The sequence below is a fragment of the Apodemus sylvaticus genome, chromosome 16, assembly GCF_947179515.1.
Source record: "Apodemus sylvaticus chromosome 16, mApoSyl1.1, whole genome shotgun sequence".
NCBI lineage: Eukaryota > Metazoa > Chordata > Mammalia > Rodentia > Muridae > Apodemus > Apodemus sylvaticus.
In genome coordinates, this window is record NC_067487.1 from 62,316,523 (window position 1) to 62,334,868 (window position 18,346).

An 18,346-nucleotide genomic window follows, 5' to 3' on the forward strand; every position below is an offset into this window, starting at 1 on the left:
TCTCGTCCATCCCTCCCTCCCTCCCTCCCTCCCTCCCATTCATCCTGTCCTGTCCTGTCCTGTCCGTCCATCCGTCCATCCATCCACCCACCCCATGTGTCCATCAATCCATCCCATCCATCCTATCCATCCATTAATTTTTTTTTTTTTTGAGAGGGTTTCACTGTGTAGCCCTGGCTGTCCTGGGAGTCTTCTGTAGACCAGGCTGGTCTCTAATTTACAGAGATTTACTTGGTTTTGCCTCCCAAGTGTTGGGATTCAAGGCCTAGCTTATAATTCATTATATTTTACCTAATATTTTAAAATACAGATTTAAACTTGTATATGTTTTTATCAGTTCAGGGTCATTTTGGTATTCAGAGTGACCACAATTGTTTCTTTTGAATTTTGACAGTGGTGGGATTTTTTAAAATTAATTTTTATATTAATATGCAAATTTCCTCGTGTCATTTTTTATATATTTTTGTTTCCCTCCCCTGCTGTTCTCCTTGCCTCTCTCTTTCATATATCCCTTTATCTCTTCTCCAATAGTTCCCTTTCTGTTATTACCCTCTTTTCCCTAATGGCCCTTAAGGTCTCATTCCCCCTTCACTGTCCTCTTTCTAGTTTTATGACCTACAAACAAACATACCTTTGCACACACAAATAGTCCATATATACATGTTTAAATAGAGGTTTCATATGTGAAAGAGAATAAACATGTATTTTTCTTTGAGTCTTGCTTTTTTTTAAACATGAGTTCCCTTTTTATCCATTTTCTGCAAATGTTGTAATTTTATTTTTCTTTATGGCTGAATAAAATTCTGTATATACTACCAGATATATCCACTCTTTATCCACTCTTGATGGATATCAAAGCTGTTCCTATTTTCTAGCTCTTATAAATAGTAGAGCTGATGTGTAAAGGTTTATATCCTTTGATCAGGATCATAAAAGCTGCTCTGTCCTCTTCATAACTATCCAGTAACTGCTCCTCCCACCTCCAACCCCCACTCCACCCCTACCCCCGCCACACTTCCCAAAATAACTTGTAACTTAATTACCTCATTCATTATTCTATGAGTGCCACAGGGCTGCTTACCTCTTTTCAGTTTCATGTGTCTCTCTCCTCAGAGTTCTCATCATCCATCTCTATCCCAGAGTTCCTCTCTGCCTACCAGAACACCATTTCCCATATCCTGCTTCAGCTTCTTGGCCAATCAGCCATGTATTGGCAGGTGGTGCTTCCATACAGCACACAAGAGATTCTATACATCTATCGATTCCTAATCCACACGTGTCTCTGTTCTGCAAAACTATGACTTGCAATTCAAAAAGCTACTGCTTTTATTTTTCTATGCTACCTTAGCAAAGTGCTTGGTACCTGCCAATTATCTTTGACTCAAAATGCTCTGAAATCTGAAGATTCTTGGCAGAGCTTCAGATTCTGGAGCCTTTTAGATAGCAAAGATGCTGAGATTAGAGGTGCTCAACTAGCAGAGCTTATGCAAATATTCCCAAATTGGAAATAAATGTGAAAGATTTGTCTGGTCCCAGGCAATTTAGATATAGTTTACTTAACCTGTAGTGACTGCTGTTATTTGTGAATAAATTTTGATATTCTTATTTTCACATTGAGTTATTTATTGTTCATGTTGGAGAGCATACCTTTCCCAACGTCACTAGTGACATAATGTCAATAGTGACATTTGTCACTATTTGTAAGATTAAGTTTGGTTGCAAGGCATTAGACACTATGGGTAACGTCCAAAAACACCAGTTTTGTTCTCCATGTTGTTTTCATCACTAAAGCTATTTTCATAGAAATAAAGAACTTTTTACATCAAAATTCCTTCAAAGTCTAGAACAACAGATCTTCATGACCTCTTAAGCATATAAAACATTTGTTGTCACTATTTGTAAGATTAAGTTTGGTTGCAAGGCATTAGACACTATGGGTAAATGAGTGCTCAACTTTGGGAAGTTGTTGCAGGAGTCATAGAGCATCTGTTTGAAGAGCACATCTGTGCAGATAGACAAAGGCAGGGTGCCTTCTCCCTCGGGGAGGGAGGTAGTTTAGATTACAGAGCAATATGAAACAATGCTTGCTATTCTGTTTGAATACTTTGCTCCCAAACTGGTGACACTGTTTTGAGATATTTTGCATGTTAGTACAAAGTGTCTGGGACCCACATAGCCAGAGGAGAGTCCAGCCCTGAAGGTTGTGCCTGGGCCTGCCCTTCTCTCTGCTCGCTTCCTGTCCCTACCCTCCACATGCTTTTGCCACCATGCTATCCTGTTGAAGCAGTCCATTGAGGCCAACCTCAGTGGACTAGCCCTGTCACACCATGAGCCAATATAAACAGTTGTTCTTGAGTTGTGTCAAGTATTTGGCCACAATGACTCTAAAAATAGCTGTGAACATTAAATTAGTTCACAAATTTGTTTAGTATTTTATTATGCTTTTAAAATTACGATCCTTATGTGGTATAGTTCAAAAGGTGTTTTGACTGAATGAAAATTAAATTGCCTTTTAAAATAATGATGTTTAGTATCAGACATTTATTCAGGCAAAGTAATCTAGGACTGTGATACAAGATAAACACTTGCAATTTAGAAATTGAAAATCTGAAATCCAAAAGTTTGTATGGTGATAATACCCTCAAGCAGTTTGATTGGGGGACATTTTAGATTTGAAGCTTTTAGGTTAGGGATGATATAGGTTGATGAAGATCATGCAAATACTCTTTTTTTTTTAATTTATTGATATGTTTATTTACATTTCAAATGATTTCCCCTTTTCTGGACCCCCCACTCCCCGAAAGTCCCATTAGTCCCCTTCCCTCCCCCTGTTTTCCCACCCACCCCTTCCCACTTCCCTGTTCTTATTTTGCCCTATACTGCTTCAGTGAGTCTTTTCAGAACAAGGGGCCACTCCTCCGTTCTTCTTGTACCTCATTTGATGTGTGGATTATGTTTTGGGTATTCCAGTTTTCTAGGCTAATATCCACTTATTAGTGAGTGCATACCATGATTCACCTTTTGAGTCTGGGTTACCTCACTTAGTATGATGTTCTCCAGCTCCATCCATTTGCCTAAGAATTTCATGAATTCATTGTTTCTAATGGCTGAATAGTACTCCATTGTGTAGATATACCACATTTTTTGCATCCACTCTTCTGTTGAGGGATACCTGGGTTCTTTCCAACTTCTGGCAATTATAAATAGGGCTGCTATGAACATAGTGGAACATGTATCCTTATTACATGCTGGGGAATCTTTGGGGTATATGCCCAGGAGTGGTATAGCAGGCAAATACTCCAAATATGAAGCACTCCAAAATCTGATAGAGGTCTGACACCAAGCAGTCCAAAAACAGTCAGTATACTTAGGATATATAAGTATCAAAGAGGGATTTAAAAAGAATTGTAATAATAAATAGTATATGAACTATTATTATTTGGAGAAACATAACAGGCAAAAATCTAATATAATGGCTTAAAGTGTCTGATTGTTAAACTTTTAAAAAATTGATATTTGGACTGGAGAGATGATTCAGTGGTTAAGAGCACTGTCTGCTCTTCTAGAGGTCCTGAGTTCAATTCCCAGCAACCACATGGTGGCTCACAACCATCTGTAATGGGGTCTGATGTCCCCTTCTGGTGTGTCTGAAGACAGCTACAGTGTACTCACATACATTAAACAAACAAACAAACAAATAAATAGTTTTAAAAATTGTTATTTGAAGGTTTTTAGAGGCTGCAGTAATTACATTCGCTTTTCAAATCAATGGCCTTTACCTTTTGATATTTCTTAACCATCCTGTGTCTTAAAAGTTAGTTTCATAGCCTTCTAGACTTGTGTGTGTGTTTCACATTATGTTCTAATTTGTTTCATGGTGTCTTTCTTAACCTCTAGGTTTATATTTGGAGAATTATTGAAACCAGTAATAAGTTCTTTTGTGGCAATGTAACATGAATCTGTCGTGGTGTTTATGGTATGAATCTTAGTACTTGGCGTATGTCTTCTAGAATGACTTTTAACAAATGAATTATGTCTATTCTAGGTGTATCACGGGGTCCCAGCCCAGTCAGCCTTGGAAACCAGGATACTTTACCAGTGGCCATCGCCCTTACAGAATCTGTCAATGCCTACTTTAAAGGAGCAGATCCTACCAAGTTAGTTTTAAATATACGTAAGCACTTGTGTTAGGTGTGGGGCAGGAATTGGGGCTTAGTGGTAAATTTTAAATTATACTTTGATTTTTTTTTTTTATGTAGTTGGCTTTGTTATATATATTCATATTCTTATATACCCAGGTTTTAGCATCTTGCTTTTGAGAAAAGTTACATCTACTTTAAGAATTTGTTTTTGTTTGTTTTGTGTATATCTTCCCTGCATGCATGTATTCATGCCATGTGCATGTCTATTACCCACAAAAGCTGGAAGATGATGTTAGAGCCCCTGGAATGGGAATGAACTGCTTGATGTGGCTGCTAGGAGCTGGTCCAGTATAAGAGCAGCAAGCACTGTTATTTATTTGCCAAGCTATTTTCAATCTCCATTCCTATTGTCTCAAGTAGTGTTATTCAGCATACATTCATTCACACAGTACTTGAGCACTATGTGTAATACACTCTCTCTCCCTTCCTCCCCAATCCCTCTCCCCCTCTTTCTCTCCCCCCTTTACCCTTCTGTGTCTGTCTGTCTGTCTCTGTCTCTCTCTCTCTCTCTGCATGAGACAGGGTCTTTCTGTGTGTTCCTGGCTGGCTTAGAACTCAGAGATCCACCTACCTTTGCCTCCCAATTGCTTGGGATTATAGGTGTGCACTATCACGCCAGTAAGACTCTTGATAAGTAGTAAAGCTACTTCAGAAAACAGGTCTCCAGAGCTTGCATTAAAGAAAACATCAGAGAAGCAGATAGAGTGTGCATTGACACATGTTACTGAGAGGAGGTAAGAAGGTGGGAAATCACAGTAGGGAAAAAGCTTTTTGGAGATTTTAAGCAGATATTTGAAAAAGTGGAGCAAACCATTCACACATGGGAGAATAACACCATGGGAGAGGATCTAGGGTAAAAACATGCTTGGAATATTCAGGAGACAGTGAAGGGAAACAGGTCACTGAATAGGAAAAGGTTGGAGTGTGGTTGAGGATGCATCCAGAGGGGTCCCAGGTCAGATTGGCTGTTATGGGCCATCTTAAGGAATTAGGAATTTAATTTTAGTAAGACAAGGTAGCAAGTGGACACTCTGAGTTGAGAGGTCATGAAGTTATTTGTGGTTTTGTAGTATTCTGACTGTTCTTTGGAGAATAAACTCCAGAAAGAGATTAGCTGCAGAAACCCAGATAAAAGATAATGGTGACTTGAATATTAGCAGGAAAAGTTATAAGTGGTGAAGATACTCTAAATATAATTTGAAAACAGTTAGCAAGATTTGTTGAGATTAGAATGTCAACTTGGAAGTACTTGTTGAGTACTATTAATGTGGACACGTTGGTAGCTTCCTACATGATTCTGGAGCTCACTGAGTAGGTGTAGACTTGAGGAGAAATAGAAGTCCTGAGGCCGCACAAGGGTGAGTGACTAGACCAGAGCGGATTACCAGGCCATGCTAAGGGAGCAGATGGGGAGGAAGCTACATTTAGCCAAGACTGTTGAGCTAAGCAGTTAGTAAGAATGTAAGGAGGGCTAATGCAGAGGAGGGTATCTGGAAATGGTGTGTAAGGGTATGACGTTTGAAAGACTAATGAAAATGGGGTAGGATGGTGAGGAATTGATGACACTAGACTGGACGAATTAGGCAAATAGGAATCTGAGTAGATGAGTGAGGACTGTGAACCTGGAGGGACTGTGGCTTGGCTGGGTGAGCTCAAGGACAGAGCCACTGGAAGAAAGACATTGAAGAGCTAGGTGACTACAGATATTGAAAGGGCCACTGGATAGATAGTGAGCTTTACAAAAAATCATGCTAGAATAGTGGTGCAGAGAGAGAGAAGCAGTGAGCCGGAGACTCGGGGTTTTAGGAAATGCAAAGGGACTGCTGAAGATGTGAGGGGGATAGCGTCTGAACGGTACAGTGTGAGCCAGGAGTGTCAAAGGAAGAAACAGAACAAGAAGAGCAACCATCACCAAGCCCAGGCTTTCAGAGGGCTAAGAGGAGAAAATAACTGCGAGGGGCTAGTGATGGTGTACCCAGTGAAACCCCTTACAGGTCCTCCAAAGATGTCTCCCACACACAGAAGTATGCTCATGTTTAATAGTAGGAGTATGCCATTATAGGTTTCTAGGACTAATCTAGTTATAAGAAAGGATTTAAATATATGTATGAGCAGATAGATGAACGGCTGTTTGTATATGCTTAGATATGTGTGTGTGTGTGTGTATGCTTACATATATGTGTGTGTGTGTATATATATATATATATATGTGTGTGTGCATACACATACATGTACCTTTAAAGCCAAGCATACTTTTTGAGAAGACATTAGAGCATCTTATTTAAGTACTTGCCAATGTCCTCCCTTGTCAGGTGTATTGTGAAGATCACTGGAGACGTGACAATATCATTTCCGAGTGGAATTATTAAAGTCTTCACGAGCAACCCCTCTCCAGCTGTGCTGTGCTTTAGGGTGAAAAACATCAGCAGACTGGAACAAATTCTTCCAAATTCACAGCTTGTGTTCAGGTTTGTGTGCTTTGCTCTCAAGATAAACCTTGAAATTCGTTTTAAGGAATGTTTTCTCTGTGAAATAATGTTGACTTTGAAGACAGTGCCAACATAAGTCAATTAACAACTATGTTTCTTACACATATAGTGATCCGTCACAATGTGATTCCAACACAAAAGATTTTTGGATGAACATGCAAGCTGTTACTATCTACCTCAAGAAGCTATCAGAGCAAAATCCAGCTGCTTCTTATTATAATGTAGATGTATTAAAATACCAGGTGAGTGCCCTATCACTGTGACAACCTTAAATTTACATATAAACCAGTGGAATCTGGCAGAACACTAAAGGAATACTATGTTAGAGCCAAATGAGGTCCATTCCAAGAGTGCAAGACTGTTTCAGAAACTGAGAATATGTTAGTTAATGACTAAGCCAAATGACAAAGTGTTTACCATGTATTTGTGACTAAACTAAATATTAATACATGAATTTAACCAGGAAACTCCAGTATCATTGTTCTTCATAAAGAAATGCCAAAGCAGTCAGTTAAAGTTCAATATAGCAGAAAATTATAGTTTCTATTAATACTGCAGTATTTATGGGTTTTTCTGGATTTTTTATTACTGTTAGATAAGAGTTTAATTCCAGGCAACACACATGCATGTATACCTGCACATGCTAGAGACAAATTTTCTATTTTACATTTATGTTTGAATTTTTAATAGTGTCGTGATACTAAAATAACTGTGTTTCTAAAAAAGACACTTGTAATTAGTGCTTGTTAAGTGCTGGGACAGGTGATGGTAAGCATGGTCAGTAATACTGTTACGTTAGAAAATAAATGGCATGGACAAAAGGAAATAGCTTCAGGGAGCCCTCTGAGAAAGAAGCTCAAGAGTCAGGAGAAATTATGCCATTCACTATGTTTAAAGTTACTAAATATTTGAAATTAGAAGTGTATTAATTCTAGGTTTGGGGATCCACATGGTGAGCCTTTTTTCTCATTGATGTATATCTAAGTTCTTTATAATTTTATATATAATTAATGATGAATCTTAGCATCCTTCTTTGAAAGACTTTAGACCTTATAAAAATAAATAATAAAAAATTACTTAATAGAATGCTGATTTCTGGGTGCTGTCCCTAGTGTGTGGTCAAGTCAGATTTTCTGCACTTGGATCCTGGGGAACTGCATCATGCAGTTTGCCAGTAGGTTGTTCCTGGGCCTCTGAACTGAGTGCTTTACCTAGAACAACCACTCTCCTTGCTGCTTCGTGATTCTGCAGATCCGCAGGCTTAAGTGTCTGTGTTATGAACGTGCTTTGTTTACTCTTCAGGCAAAGACAGTTATTTGCTTGATTCTTTTTAAAGGTATCATCAAATGGCATTCAGTCCACTCCCCTGAATCTTGCAACATACTGGAAATGCAGTGCCAGCACCACAGACCTGAGAGTGGACTACAAGTACAACCCCGAGGCTATGGTCGCACCTAGTGTGCTTTCCAACATACAGGTGGTGGTGCCGGTGGATGGAGGAGTCACAAGTATGCAGTCCCTTCCTCCTGCAATGTGGTAAACTGTCTTTGCTTTCCAGTTGCATTTCGGTTTGTCTCCAGCTGCAACAGTTCTAACCTCTTAACTAACAGTAATTGGGCTGCTGAGGGGGCAGAGTGAGTGGGTTAAGTGCTTGCCATTGCAAGCCTAATGACTTAATAAACCCGAGAACCATGAGAAGGTTCCTGAGAACACATGTAAAGTAGATCTCTGACACACCCCCACCCCCACCCCTCACCCCGCCCCGCACCTCTCCCCCCACGTACCAGTGGCAAGCACATTGCTATGCATTCATAGAATTTAAAGAACAGTGTGTCCTAGTTAGGGCTTCCATTGCTGTGAAGAGACACCAGGACCAAGGCAACCCTTATAAGGACAACATTACATTAGGGCTGGCTTACAGGTTCAGAGGTTCAGTCCATTATCATCAAGGTGAGAAGCAAGGCAGCCTCCAGGCAGGCATGCGAGTTCTACATCTATTTCCAAAGGGACAATAAAAATATTTGAGGTACATTTATTGAGTGTCCATTCATGTATTAGATACTCTAAGAGACTGAATTTGAAGATACTTGTTCTTATTGCAGGAATGCAGAACAAATGAAAGCCTTTTGGAAATTATCTGGGATTTCGGAGAAATCAGACAGTGGAGGTAAGGGTGTGCTGCTCCCTTTTGTTCTCTGTGCTGGGGATCAAATCCAGGCCCTGGTGGGTGCTTGCTAGGCGAGTAATGTGTTACTCTGCTACCCCTGACCGTGGTTGTTTTTCTATGACTGTCACTACCTCTGTTTATCATGCATATGAGTGCATGCAGGTGAGATCACAGGACAGCTTGCTGCAGTCAGTTCTCTGTCTTCCACCCGGTGGGTCCTGAGGAGGAAACTCAGGTTTTGAGGCTTGGTGAGGCATTGCTGAGACATCTTATCTTGCCTTCTGTTTTTTGGTTTTTTTGTTGTTTTTCAAAAGGCTTATTCACTGGAAAGTTTCCTCCTGGAATTTCATGTCTTCAATTCTTGAACTGACCACTAGGTGGAAGTTAATACCCTACATAAGAATGTACAAGCTGAGATTTAGAACAGCTTTTATTCTTCTCTTGAATAGGTTTTCTCTATAAGAAAAATAACAATTTTATAACCACAAGAAAAATACTTCTTGTGTTACATAACAGAAATGCCTAGTAATAGAATAAAAAAAAACAAAACAAATAAAAAACCCCAGAACTATCGCCAGGTAGATAACTCAGATTAAATGATTGAGCTTACTCTGATAACGGGGTAGCTGTGCTTCCCCCTCTCCAGGCACGTAGAGGATGGCTCTGGGAACACATGGACAGCGGCTTTGACAGAACGCCTGTCTGCTCCATCTTGCCGAGGGGACCTCTCTGCTCATTCCTTTTGGAGTTAACATCAGTCTTCAGTTCTGTGTGGCAGTTTTAAAGAGAAACAAGTGTATTGTCTCCTACTGACTGCATTTGTCTGTGTTCACTGTATGGCTAGTTATACCTCCAGTATCTCCCCTCAGATTGTATCTTTAAAACTCGCATACAGTTTCCGTGACAATCAACTCCCTAAAATGAGACAATCCTAGTCTGTCTTAGTAAAAGAGAACTCATCTTCCTAATTAGCCTCCACTCATTTTTATTACTGAGCGAGTGCTTTAGCTCTTCCAATTTTGTTCAACTTTTTCATTTTGAATATTTTGAGAATATCAATGGTTTTTCTTTTTCAGTGTTTCTATACAAAGGACCATCAGCAAATCTGGATTGCCTCTTTATTTATATGTGTTTATGCAGGATCAGACTTGCACTAGAGAGATAACCAAGCAGGCCTGAAGTTCCTATTTGTTGTCTAGTACTTACAGGTAGCAGTTTTAGTTAGTAGCTGCACTGACCATTCTCCTACTATAGAGCTTTTTGTAAACCACACTGAAAATTTTAACTTATGCTAAAAGTAAATCAGAAATCCTGTGTATTAGGCTTACAGCCAACCAGCAAGGAAAAGAGAATGTCTTGTTCCTCTATTTAAAAGGCATATGATAATTGTAAATATACCAGAAAAGGAATTTTTCTCTTAAAAATAAGATTCATATTTTCTATTCACATTTAGTACTTTTCCTTTTGTTATTCAGTTATAAAAGTGTTCCATGTGAGGAAATGGGAGAATTTTATGAATAGGATTTTCATGTTGTCAGTTAAACCTTTACAAAGAAAAACCCAGATTCAAACACTGTAAAATAGTAATCTGTTTTCTCTCTTATCTCAGTACCCAGAATAGGAACAGGAAACAGTTGTAAAGCCTAAGGGTTGCTGGGTGAACTGCTCCTTGCAGGTGCTGGCATGGAATCTTTGCAGAGCTGAGTTGTTGATCAAGGGTGTACAACTCTGAAAACTGTGTGAACAATAGTTAAAGAGTTCTGCACTCCACTCTGGTATGCATCACCAGGCATGATAGTATAGGACAGAGCAGGGACAACATCTTATTCCCTGTTTCTCTGTAGTGCTGAACTTCACTTAGGGGTTAAAGTGTCTTACTGCTGCTACTGAGCAAGCCTCTGCACGTCACCCAGCGCAGTGGCTGACAGCCTTCCTGATGCCACGGCCATTTAATACATTCCTCATGTTGTGGGGACACCCCAACAATACAGTTATTTTTATTGCTACTTCACAACTGTAATTTTTGTACTGTTATGAATCATAATGTAAATATCTGATATAGGATGTCTGAAAGGTGACTCCTATGAAAGAGTTTTTTGGCCCTCACTGGGATCATAGCACTCTGGTTGAGAAACCCTTTCTTAACTAGAAACCCAAGTTAAATTAGGTTAGAAATCCTTCCAGACGTCTCCTTTCTTTCCTTTTAAATATTGTGTTCTTTGCCATGGCCCTACTCCAGACCCCTTTCCTGTCACCCAGAGTCTGATAAGCTGTTGTGTTGTCCTGCAGTTGGTCTCCTTACTCTGCGTCTAGCCCCTTCCCTCTCTTCTGAGACACTAATCTAGATGTTCTCTTCTTGGGTGTTACCTTGTGGTCATGTCTTAAACTTTTTATTGTGGCCTGCTCCTTGCTACTGTTCTAGTCTCATCTGCAAGTGTCCTGCACTGTGTCCTGTTCTCCAGATACTGTGGTATAGATGTGGTTCTTGTAAGCCTGTTCTCACAGGTTTCTCTCCATCCTAGTACCTTGTTCTGCCTAATGAGCACTCCATCATGCCAGCATTGTATAATGTTCATGTGTTTTCAGACACCATTTAATCAGATTCATTAGTGTCACTGATTGCCTACTTGTACTGCAGTCAAAATGGGATACTGTAGCGTGTAGTTCCTACCACCCCGCCTTAAGCCCAGGTGGTGTTGTAGATGGGCCTGGTGCTGTTCTTGTGAACCAGTCCCCATGAATAAAGGAGCCAATCACTGGACCACAAGTAGGCAGGACTTCGGGGTTGGATGGAGGAAGAGAGGAAGCAGCAGAGAGTGATTTCTTTTTGGAACCAGGATAGCAGAGGGGTAAGATGTAGCTGCTAGAGTTTCCTAGTATCATGGAAGATCTCAAGGATTTGCCAGTGATTAAAATCAGATTTTAATAAGTCTTACAAGATTAGGTGTTAGTTGTTACACCCAGAGATTAAGTTACCATTATTCCTGAACCAAGTTTGTGTTGCGTTTTCCTTCTTGTGGTGGACCGTCTGGGTTCAAGAGAGACCGGTACGGTGGCAAAAGCAAAGTGTGGGTTTGCCAGATGTGCACCATAGAGGTGGTGGGGGACTTAAAGCACAGGGTTGGCGTGGTTGCAACCTGCCACTGGGAACCTAGTGTGCTGGGTGGAGATGTTTAGGGAGCTCTGGGCCAGTGAGTCTTCACAAGATAAAAAACAGGTCAGCCATTGCATGCCAGTGCATGGCCGGCCAGTTCACCGGGGCTGAGAGTTAAAGGCACAAGTGCAGGAACACGCCAGTTCGATATTAATATTTCTCGATACATGCACTACCAGCCCAACCAGGTTCCCTTGGATTCTTGGATGAAAGATACACACACACACACACACACACACACACACACACACACACACACACACACAAGCTTATTTTTATATGCTTTAGCTCAGTGGTCGGGTTCTTCTAAGTTTCTTTCAACTATCACACCCTCTTTTCCCTCCCAGCTCAGCCCCCTAAATCTACCCTTGTTGCCTTTCTGACCTCCAGCCTGCTACTCCAGGCCCAGTCAGAAAAGCAGCCAATGGCCACTCCACCCTAGATCTCACATGGCTGGTGACTCTTTCTCCTTCCAAAGCATGGTAAATCTCTACTCCTTTCTCTTGTGTCTGCCAGCCTGCCTGTGGGAAAACTGGAAGTCTAGCCTATCTGCCCAGCTCATTGGCCTTTAGCATCTTTATTGATCAATCAAAAATCAGTTGGGAAATAAGACCTTTAGTGTTCACATACAGATTCTTGATCAAAACATTAAAACTGGGCTGGAGAGATGGCTCAGCGGTTAAGAGCACTGACTGCTCTTCTGAAGGTCCTGAGTTCAAATCCCAGCAACCACATGGTGGCTCACAGCCATCTGTAATGAGATCTGATGCCCTCTTCTGGTGTGTCTGAAGATAGCTACAGTGTACTTACATATAATAAATAAATAAATCTTTAAAAAAAAAAAAACATTAAAACCACTCCCTACAGGATACATTGAACAAATGACTATATCTGAAAGAAAGACTTAAAATATACCGAAGGGGTAATGTTCTATGAGTAAAATTTAAAAAAGATGTTAATAGCCAGTTAGCTTAGTTTAAGGTTAGAGCATGGTGCACTAAAGATGAGTAGAATATAGTGAGGCTGACCAGGCCTCTCGTCCCTTTCTTTCTTATCCCTTTGGACTGCAAGGTCTGGTACTCAGCACTCACTTCTCTTTACTTTGTCTTGTTCTGGGTCTGTCCCTGTCTTGTCTCCCCAATCCCAGTGTTTCCTGTGTACTGTCTGTGCCTGCCTTCATCTTTGTTGACTCACTGTAACATGCATGTATCATAGGCATCAATCTAAGTAGTGTTCATCTCTGAGCATTACTGTTAGTAAAAGGATAGATTTTAAGGTTACTTAGTGGGGACTGGTGAGATGGCTTAGCAGTTAATTGAGTTCACTTCCCAGCAACCACTTGGTGGCTCATGACCATCTATAAAGGGATCTGATGCCCTCTTCGGGCATGTAGGTGTACATGCAGACAGAGTGCTTCTACATTTAAAGGGGAAAAAAAGATGTGCAAATTCTGGCTCACTGAATAAGATTTGATTTCAAACAGGACAGTGGTTTGTTTACTGTATGCATCTCATGAATTTACCATGGCTTAGTAAGTTTAGCTTAGACTAATGGTTCTCAGTCTATGGTTGGGACCCATGTGGGGTTGTATATCAGATATTTATATTATGATTCATAACAGTAGCAAAATTATAGTTAAGAAGTAGCAACAAAGGTAATAACTTTATGGTTGAGGGTCACCACAACATGAGGAACTGTGTTACAGGGTTGAAACATCAGGAGGGGTAAGAATCACTGGCTTAGATGCTCATTTAGTTTTATTTGGTGTGCAATGTATTTTAACCTTTATGAGGTCTTTATTCTTTTCTTTGTAGGCTCTGGATCCCTTAGAGCAAAATTTGATCTTTCAGAAGGACCCAGCAAACCTACAACACTCGCAGTGCAATTCCTTAGTGAAGGAAATACCCTCTCAGGAGTAGATATTGAGCTTGTTGGTACTGGCTACAGGCTCTCTTTAGTAAAGAAGCGTTTTGCCACTGGTAAGTTGGGATGTTTGGAACTCCTTTCAGAATGCAGGGCAAACACTTGTGCTCTAGCAGTTTATAATTTAAAAACATGGAATATCTCTCCCCCACCCTCCCCACACACATAAGTTGTCAGGTAGAGAGTTTTCTGTTAACAGCATAAGTGTGATTCTAATGTCTTTTAAATGACAGGCTAGAACTAGACTTCTGTGTCTGTAAACACAAAGAACACTGTGGCCATTTGAGTAGATTTTGGAATTGTAACTGTGACGGTCTGCTTCTTTTTTTTTTTTTTTTTAGGACGATACTTAGCAGATTGTTGATGGGTCCAGAATGCGGTTTTCTCAAGGGAATAGCGTGCACCTGCCACTCTGCCTCACCTGTTCCTTCCAAACACTATTTTTACTTGTATGATGTCTTTCAAATTTGCTCTTTGAAAGCTGACTACAAACATTAAATTGCACTTTCAAAGTGTCATTGAAAGAAATAGCACTGAAATGACTTTGTACACAGTAAATGATCAAATGCAATATTCTGGAAGCACATGTATTCAAATTGTCACTAAAATGAAGCCTATTATCTTCAGTGTTTGTGTTCTTTAAAAGGTTAGAATGTAGTCACAAGCCTAAAATTTCAGGAGAGCAAGCACAAAAGTTATTTAGCTTTCCATGAGTATTTAGATTCAGAGTTACCTTTGAAGTTCTGTAAGTTTGATGTTGAGTAAATATAAACAGAAAATGAATTTTTAGGCTTTGAATGTTAACTCAGAACTCAATCTGATTGAGTTATGTGCCATAAGGTAATCAGACCAGAGTCCAAGTTGTATGCAAACAAAAAACATCCCTATAATTTGATTCTCATGAGCTTATTAATAAAGTGTAAATGGTGTTTTATATGATTTTTTGAAATTCTCAAGTGCAATGTGTTTTAAAATAAGCTTGCAAAGGACAGCAGAAAAACTTACTTCTGCAGTTAATTAACTTTATACAAGTTGTGATTGTTTTGATGAATTAATGCTGTAGATTTAATTTATTTTTATATGGATTACATAATGTGTGCCTTTTAAAACAATAACAAAAACCAGAAATGTGCCTCTCAGTTTGTGTTGATTAATGTGCCTCACTCTGTCCTCACTCTGGATCTTGTAGACCATACAGTAGTCACGCATATTTAAAGGATATTTGCAATTTTTAAAATACTTTTGGCTTGTAATTGAGAAGAAAATTCAAAATAACTAAAAGATAATTTATACTTAAAAATTCTGTCTCATTTCTTTAGTGATGTACCGTAGCCACTAGAAAAACAAATCAGCCTAATGGAGTATGTTTACTGGGAATAAAGTACCTTCAGATAGTCAACATTAACCTCATTATAAGTACATGAAGCAGACAAGTCCCGAAAATCTGGGGATAAATTGTTAACTGGTATTTTAACTGTAATTTAGCATTTCCCTTGACCCTATTTATCAAAGAGAATTTACACATAATTGTGTTGTGAACACAAGTTTTCTAGCATTTTATGAATAATTTTTTGAAAAGACTCATTTTAGCAATGAGAGAAGTACTGTCACTTGTTTTATTTTAGCAATTAGAAAACTGTCAGATTCCCTTATGGTGAAACTAGGTATTTGAAGTGAAGGGACTGGGTTAAGAGTTTCTTAAAATGAACTGCTCATACTGAGTAGTAGTTTTATAGCAAATTCTGATTAACAAAAGAAATAACTGTTTTATGCAGTTTCATAATTTACAAATGGGAATTTATGATAAATACCAATGTCCTTTTCATTTTTCATAGAAATGATAGCTTGCAATATCTGGTAATTTATATAAACCACTAATTTTGTTAATTTTGTTAAGCTTTACAGAAAATAAAATCCTTATTACTAGACATTAATATAACATCTTGCTATATTAAACACAGCAGAAATCTATTTTTTTCACTGTATGTAATACAAATTGAGCATTGTACATTCAGTGTTACTCCAATTCTAAATTTAGGTTTGACTTAGGTAAACATAAGACAATTCAGTCTTTACTAACTAGCAAAATTAGAATTTCTAACTCTTAGGTTCTTTAAAATGCCAGTTACAATTACACTTACTAAAATCTTACTAAATCTGCTTTTATTGGGCAGTTAATGGTTTAGCATTTGAAATCTGACACTGCTACAATGTCTGTTCTTAATCAAGTATTACCTTAAAATGTTGAAATGAGTGGAATGGTTAACCTTGTGCACTTTCCTAATCCCATAGCCTTCATACTGAGTGTCAGCATGCAAGTTTATATTGGGTACAGGTTACAGTTTTAAAGCCATATAAGTTTATAGTGATTCTTCTTTCCATTTCAAAATTCACTAATGTTTAAAAAAAAAGGCCCAGTAGATTGAGTGGGAGACTGTCTTATTTAGCAAGCTGGTTCTTGCTTGTGTATAGTGATAACTTTGTAGCTGCTTCTTTAACCAAGAATTTGTAAACACAGAACTCTTAACACATGTGAGCTTTTAAGGATCGTTATTTACTACTTTGGGTTGTAATTAGAGCACATCTATCTTCCAAAATTTTGTAAATATTTTTGATTTTTTTCATAAAATGTAAATTTTACATAAAAGTTGTATTCCTAATAAACATGTAATATATAATTTAGCACCTGACTTTATGTGTTTTTGTATCCCTATTAGTAGAATGTTACAGATGTTAGGACACAGGCAGAGGAAGTAATGTGCAGTGACTTTGAACTTTACCAGAATTGTTTTCCCTTTTGTGGTGATGGGGTGAACCCAGGGTTTGGTGGGTGCTAAGCAAGCACTCTCCCGCTGAGCTAGAGCCCCAGCAGGTTTTGAACCCTAGATCACTGTTTGTGCAAGCATACAAACTGAACTGCTGATTTTTTCCTGGTTATAGAGAAAAACTTGGTGGTGTGTATCTCTTAAGTATCAAAAAATGTTTAACAATTATTTTTAACATTTATAAATATATTTAAATTGATTGTAAATTTCAGTGAAGACTTTCTTCTTAACCAGTTCCTTAGGAATAGTTATATATAATGTAGAAACTTGATGAAGCTGGAGAGGTGGCTCACCTGGGAAAGGTGCTTGTCACCAAGCCTGAGGACCTGCGTTCAGTCCCCCAGGCACACACAATGGAAGGAGGGAACTGTCTCCCTCAACTGGTTCTCTGACTTAAACACACACAGTAAGATAGCAAGTAAATAAGTGCTATTTTTAAAAAAATGTCAGAAGTTAGGAACATCAAATCTGAAAATCAGTAAAACCAAAATCAAAGAAAGGAGCAAAATGATAAAATGAGAAAAGAAAAAAATATTTTAAATAAAAGCAACAATAGTCCTCTGCTTACTATGTCCCTTCTGTTTTGTTAATTTTCCTGATTGGTCCCCAAACATGTATAAACTCTTGATATGTATTGATACTCTATCTTTATTTTCAATATATCTGATTTTCACCTATATCGCTTTTTAAATTATAGATATTATTTGTGTGTGCTATCCTCTATGTGGAGGCCAAAAGACAACTAGAAGTCGGCTCTCTTCACCCTCCACATGGGTCCCAGTGATTAAGCTTGAGTGCAGGCGATGAGCTTGACGCCTTTCATGGCCGAATCCTCTCTCCAGCTCCTCCATTAATGCTGAACTAATGAACATTCTAGTGGATGCTCCTAGATGATCATTTGTGGCAACTCCAAAGCAATAGCTTATCTTTGAGATTCAGTTTTATCTGTCAAAACTAAGGGCTGACAAGATGGCTCAGGAGCTAAACAAAAACAAAACCCCGATGATCACAGTTCAGTCCCTAGATTCCACAGCGGAAGAGAACCAACTTCCACAAGTTGCCGGGATCTCCATAAGCACATCTCCCTACTGTCTTTCTCTCAGGATAAAAGGAAAACTAGAAAAGTATTTTAAACAAGGTAACAAAATAAGAAAAGTTTAAACTCGGCAAACATTTTGCTAGCATCATAGGGTCTGCAAGTTACCTCGTGTTGGCATTGGTTAGAAGCCTGTGGCCTTTTCTTTGTGGCTGGAGTGGTGACCTTGGCTCCAGGAGGAGGGTGCTTACACCACGGGAGAAAAGGGGCAGTTCTATGATGTCTTTTTGGGAGAGTAAAAGCTTTCCTAGAAGCTCTTGTCACCTCTCTGTTTATGTCCAGTTGGCCAGATTATTATGAGTCAGAGAGGGCAAGAAACCTTTCTATAAGGTGGGCGGGGAGAAAGGGTAACTGAGGGAACTCATTGACAGGCACAGAATGCATTACAGGTAATAATTCTAATCCTGCCTCGAGACAGGCTCTCACTATAGCTCTGGCTGACCTGGAACTTGACATATAGACCAAGATGGCCTCAGACTCATGGAGATCT

At 39.1% G+C, this 18,346-nt stretch overlaps 1 protein-coding gene across 3 annotated transcripts in view; it reads left to right on the forward strand.

Annotated features, from left to right (window-relative positions):
• The window catches only part of Fcho2 (FCH and mu domain containing endocytic adaptor 2), a 105,956-nt gene extending 89,339 nt beyond the window's left edge, over positions 1-16,617 (forward strand). For all 3 annotated transcript variants that reach the window (XM_052159974.1, XM_052159972.1, XM_052159973.1), the window contains 7 exons: positions 4,046-4,157; positions 6,515-6,670; positions 6,801-6,933; positions 8,028-8,227; positions 8,794-8,858; positions 13,827-13,991; positions 14,277-16,617. In XM_052159974.1, the coding sequence (XP_052015934.1) occupies positions 4,046-4,157; positions 6,515-6,670; positions 6,801-6,933; positions 8,028-8,227; positions 8,794-8,858; positions 13,827-13,991; positions 14,277-14,299 (854 nt within the window). In that variant the 3' untranslated portion in view covers positions 14,300-16,617. The remainder of the gene's footprint in view (positions 1-4,045; positions 4,158-6,514; positions 6,671-6,800; positions 6,934-8,027; positions 8,228-8,793; positions 8,859-13,826; positions 13,992-14,276) is intronic.
• Positions 16,618-18,346: the final 1,729 nt, after the last annotated feature.